This window comes from Kryptolebias marmoratus, linkage group LG24, assembly GCF_001649575.2.
Source record: "Kryptolebias marmoratus isolate JLee-2015 linkage group LG24, ASM164957v2, whole genome shotgun sequence".
NCBI classification, from domain to species: domain Eukaryota; kingdom Metazoa; phylum Chordata; class Actinopteri; order Cyprinodontiformes; family Rivulidae; genus Kryptolebias; species Kryptolebias marmoratus.
Window position 1 is genome coordinate 4,834,369 of NC_051453.1, and position 6,000 is coordinate 4,840,368.

At 39.7% G+C, this 6,000-nt stretch overlaps 1 protein-coding gene across 1 annotated transcript in view; it reads right to left on the reverse strand.

Annotated features, from left to right (window-relative positions):
* anos1b (anosmin 1b) overlaps window positions 1–5,788 on the reverse strand; it is a 41,281-nt gene extending 35,493 nt beyond the window's left edge. Inside the window, exon 1 of the mRNA XM_017420389.3 lies at window positions 5,482–5,788. Within this exon, the coding sequence (XP_017275878.1) occupies window positions 5,482–5,658 (177 nt within the window). The 5' untranslated portion in view covers window positions 5,659–5,788. The remainder of the gene's footprint in view (window positions 1–5,481) is intronic.
* Window positions 5,789–6,000: the final 212 nt, after the last annotated feature.

A 6,000-nucleotide genomic window follows, 5' to 3' on the forward strand; every position in this document is an offset into this window, starting at 1 on the left:
AATGATAAAAAATGTGTGTGTTGTGGTCAGTGTTTGCAGTTAGGTGCAGTAGAAAGTCTATTTAACACGACGCATTAACTCTGCTAATCATACCCAGATGACCAGAAGCGCACACAGATATGGTGTGTGTTGGGTGTGTGACGGATCGTGACTAACTTCCACTTAACAGAATACAACATGTTTTTCCTAAAAAGACCACATTTAGGACTCAGTATTCCAGTCAGAAGCCCACTAATTAGTCCATGTGAGTGTTTCCATACTATGTTAGTGCCATGATAGTGTTGTGGTGCCCCACATCCTATGAATAACAAATGTGACAGCAAAGTGGAGGGTAAACAATCCTGGACTATCAAGGCTTCTCACACTATCACCCCTGCATCTGCCTTTCTGTCTGAAATCCTATCACTGGATAACAAGTATCAACAGAATAAGAAGGTTTATACTGTAGAAATCTTGTTTGTTTAGGAAAGAAATGCCCTTAAAGGCACCTCTTTTTAATCTAATTTACCTAATTTAAATTGATCCTATGCAGGGACAACATAAAAACAATGTAACAATAACTACTATATGCATTAAGGACTTCTAGCCATACCAATATATCCTAGTAACAATCAAGGCAACTAGACTTCCTTTTGATTGTTTGAAGAAATGTTACCTCTCACCACAGGAGCTTTCTCAATTAGCCTATGACTAATGTGCAGTCCTTGTAGAACCATACAAATAAGAACAGAGGACAAACAAAACTACACAGAGGGATGAAAAACAAGCGTTAACCACACCATACTGAATAAACTGTCAAGATTTAAGCCATATTTCAGAGTCACTTCACAATTAAAAACCCTAAAAAGTTAACATTTTATTGTTATTGGAAAATTATTCCAAATCTGTGGCACTTGAAACTAAAAAGAAGATTGTCCAAAGGATGTTTTGAACATTTTGGTTATAAAAAAAAACCTTGTTGTTTACTCCCACTTCACAGCAAAGCTTCTGTAATAATCTAGCATGCAGTATTCTGAAAACTTGTTAATGTTAGGTTTTACCAAACAGTGCAACAGAAAGCAGTAACAAAAGGAATCAGTGTGGGAAAAAACTGTTATGATTTAATAAAGCAACTCTCCATCTTTCATTCTGTATTTAAAGGAACAAAGCCATGCTGCTCTTTGGTTTCTCATTCCAGCTGTGATTTACTGTCTTGGAAGGATTTACCCCGGTTTCAGGTGAGTCATTTCTACACCGCTGTCATTTTATTTCCATCTGTCCCTTTTCATACTGATCAAATAACAGCTGCGGGGACTTTATCTCTGAGGTGAATCACACAAACTTTTGTCTTCTGCCATCACTCACCCCTATGCCTGTTTCTCTGCTTGCCTGTCCGCTTCTGTGGTCCGTGGATCAGTTTGCCAGGTTGTCCTCAAGTATGTCTGTCACACCTGTGTGTGCATACCTGCCTAGTCTCTCGTCTTTCCTCCCCTTTGCCCGTCTTCGTGCCTGACTGAGTTTGTCTAACTGCTTCTATCTTCTTGTCTGTCTCCATGCAACCTGACCTGGCCGCTGCTTCTGGTCTTTTTTTTTAGAGCATAACTGACCTCTGTGCTGATTAGTTACCTACCGCAGAGCAGCTGAGACATACAAAAACACATATAAACACAAATGCACAGACATATCATACACTGGCTTTTTTCTCTGGCTTGAATCTTAAACCATCAGCTCATCAGCACCACAGACCTGCAAGTGTCTAACAGTCTAATCTGTTCGACTGCGTATGCCGAAAAACATCCAAATCTGCAGGCGAGGCTGGAGTTTTTTTTTTCTTATTCTTAGCCGTTTACATCAAGGAAGAATTTGGGACTGTGACAACATACCAACATACACACATGTGCACTCTCTCACACACAAAAAAAACTATAATTACGCTATTACATTATACAAGGGAAAGTAGTGGAAAACCCAGAGACGCAGCAGAAAGAGGTGCAAATAGAAAACTGGTGATTCACATTCTAGTGGCTACACACCAGACACACACACACACACACACTGATGGAGAGAAAGAGCCCAAAACACAGGGTTCACCCACATGAAGCCAGAGGAAGCAGTTGTGTGTTTGTATCTTAGTTTGCGGTGACAGAGGAGGATAAAGCTGTTTGGCCTTTAGATCTTGCAGTTGTTAAAGCTGGTATCAGATGGGACTTTTTAACATTTTATTTTAACATACAATCCCTTGCTAAACTGTCCTATAAAAGGGAATGATCTAACTGAAAGGACTCTTTTTATTTTTCAAATATATACAGAGACATTTCTGCCTCTGTATAACCTAAAATCAGATTCTGAGTCACACTTCAGTTTCCTGTTTCTTGCTGCCCCTTTTGATCATGAATTTGATGATATCATATTAGTGACATTAAATAAATCACATTGTAATTTTTTAATATAAGGTTGAATATTGTCATTTTTCAAATATTCTGAATCAGCCTGGTCACACTAAACAGGCAGGCACATTTGTTGGCAGAACAGTGATATTACATCTACTGATTGATATCAGCCTTTAAAAACCCATACTGGTTGATCTCATATATCAGTATTAAAAGTCTAGTAATCCTTGAAGGAATGCATATCGTCCACCATCTTTCATGCCAAAGCGTTAAACGAAAATCATCTTGTGCTGAGAAGGGAATAAGTTATAGCCATTTTAGTTACAACCAAATGGCTGTAACTCCTTGACGTTATGCGTGACCTCATCCAATATTGTGAGATTTCAAATGACCTGTTAGTACCTGAAGAATGTACCAAATTTAGTTTTAGTTGTAGCCATCTTTGTGTGGGCTAAGATCAATTATCTGTGGTGGCCATTTTAAATTGGTTTGACTCCAGAGGTTAATGAGTTATAGATGCATACCCAGTGATTCTTTTCTGAGAGCTTCACTAAAGTCTGTCTAGTGGTTCATGAGCTATCTTGTTAACAGACAAACAGGGTTGATACCAACAATTCATGCCAAAGTTTTAAGCAAAGATGTTGTACAATGTGAAGCCCTCAGAGTATGTGTTGTAAAGGATTCTCTGTTCCTACAACACCAGGTTTTAGCTCAATATCTATAAAAGGGACTAAGTTGGTGTCAGTTTTGTGTTGGCTAATGTTGATTAGCTGTGCTAGCCAACTTGAATTAGGGTGACTCCAAAAGTTAATCAGTTGTAGATGAACAACAGATGATTACTTCCTGAAAGTTTCATTAAAGTCTGTCCAGTGGTTCATGAGATATTGTGCCAAAAGACAGGCAGAGTTGACGGTAATCGTTAAAGGCAAAGTTTAAAAAACAGATCTTGCGTAATCAGTTGGTGCTCAAAATATGTGTTGAGAATCACCCTCAGCTAATATCACACCAAATTTCAGTTCAATATTCTAAAACTGGCTCAGTTACAGCTATTTTTGTGTTTGCAACTTTCTTGAATGGGGTTGACTCCAAACATTAATCAGTTATCAATGTGCACCCATTTAATTCAAATTATTTTGCTGACACTACAGACAAAATTAACACACACAAGCAAACAAAAACATTACTGCCACCAGTGGCAGGCAATAATGAAACAGTTAGTTAACTTTTAAACATAAAATACAGGAGGAAGCTTTGTCTCTGGTCTGCTTGCCACCAACCAATAAACAGCTTCTTGATGCTGAACATTCGATGAGTGTACGCCACAAACTTTAAACCAAATGTTCTCTTTCTCACACCTCTGTCCTGGAAACCCCACCTCGCTTATGTACACAGAAACACATATGGATCTCAGTGGATCTCAGTGCTACAAAGGCATCCAGGGGCCACCCCCATTACCCGATACACAGGTGTTGCTGTCTACGCTGGATGGACAAGGACCAGACCAGAACTCACTTTTACACATGAACATATGCAAAGCAACACATACACACTTTCTTCTACACACCTCAGAGCCATTGGGGCCAAACTCTGCGGTTAATGACTTTCCCACCCACTACACAGCATGCACATGTTGAAGCCGTTAACGATAAGTGGCTTTTCAAACTTGGTAACGTCCTAATGTCCCTGTTAATCTAGCATTCCTCACTTCAAAGGGCACAGTGCATGGGCGAACAATTTCTGTGAGATGAGCAATTTCGTGAACTATTAAAAAACAACAGGCAAACATTTCTAGGCTGACCAGGGATCTGAGCAACATCAAAACATTTTTTGACAACATCCTGATGTCATCTATGTTGAAAACAGCGTGAGTGTTCCTCTGAATATTAATTTAGGCAGGAAGTGCTGCGTGCAGCTTGATCAGCCCATCTTTGTTGATGTAACTGATCTAAAACCCAGTGTGCAGCATGACATAAGTGAGCAATGCTAAAGCAAAGACTATAATGTTTTATAAGCTAACAAAATACAACTACTTATTTGCAATAATTGTGAGTTACCTCAGCAAAAGACTTTAACTTGTAAGAAGTGAAGGTGGTGTGTTTTTGCTGATTTAGCATTTGTTCACCTGTTTATAGTTTCTTCCGTACGTTTCTGAGCTGTAAACACTTCAGCATACTCGTAGCTTTTTCAGCCATTCAGGTGTTAAAACGTTCAGCTGGTTCAGTTATTACAGCTACAGCTTTTTGTTTTTGTAAAATTTTTACTTTTTGAACTACTGAACTTTATTTACATTATTTTTTCTCATCGAAATGGAATAAAATGTTTACATATCCTTTAAAAAAGTTGTGCTCTTTCAAATCCACTTGAACAAACTTGCTCTATTTGTGTCTCCTTGTACTTTCTTGTCTACTTATACTTCCTAATGTCTCCATATGAGTACTTTTTGGTCTTTTAATGTCTCCTTTTTGTCTTGTTATGCATACATTTTGTTTTTTTATATATAAATCTTCTCTTTTGTCTTTTAATGTCTTCTTATTTTTGTTTTTACTTTTATGACTCCTTATGCGTCCCGTTTGCCTGTTTAGGACTTCTTACACATTTTCATCTTTCTGGTTTTTCTGTCTGTCCTTCTGCTCTTTGTGCCTCTTCTGCTTCAAATATTTCAGCGAAGAAAATTCAGCTGTTATGCAACTTATTTTCACCTTTTTCAGCAAATTTCACCTAAGCTTTTTCACACACACAGACACAAAAGCACTTTTTTTCTAGTTAATGATTTAGTTCACTCCAATTGTTTTACTCATGAAATCACACCTGACTGAAACAGCCACATTTGCCCAACTTCTATTAAGTTAACCTTTAGGGTTTTGCTGTTTTAAGGGACTATAACACAAATACTTTTCAGTAAAATTGCTCAGATGTTAAATAACATGCATCATAAACATTCATCTGCTTCTCCCATCTAGTTGATGAAGATATAATGTGTTGATGGGCAGATATCATTAAAATGTTTCTCTTTTTACACAATGACTCCATTATCCTGTATCCACTGGTTGTCATGGTGACTGCTGGCCTGAGGTCACATGCTGAACAGGTTGTAAAACACGGCTCTGTGTACCTGGAGGTGTCTGAAGGCTGCTGTGAGCTGGGTCATGTGCAGACTCAGGCACCTGGATGTGCATCTGGCGCTGCTGATTTTCTCCTGAACATCCTCCGGCTCCGGTGAACTCCTGCGAGCAAGTGTCACCGCCGAGACGGCGCAGAGCAGCACCAAACCGGCCCGGAGAGCTGGCATCCCCCCGCGACGCAACAAACAACAACAAACAAACAAACAAAAGGGTTTTGTTTTTGTTTTTTTAACCCTCCTCGTGCCCGCTTAGTCTGCGTCCTGCTGTCGCGACCCCGCGAGTTTAGAATGAAAGCATGTGAGCGCGTGAGCAGGGAGTGGAGCGGCTCCGCGCGGACACTCCCACCGCCCGTGCACGCGGAGCGGAGCCACGCGGAGTTCTGGTGTTCTCGGTTCTTCCTGGTTATCGTCATCCTTTCTGTCAGACTTCATGCTGAAGTCCTTATCACCACCACCTTCTTCACCTCCTGCCTCGTGCTTTTAAAGCAGGTTATTGTCTCCTGCAGCCTG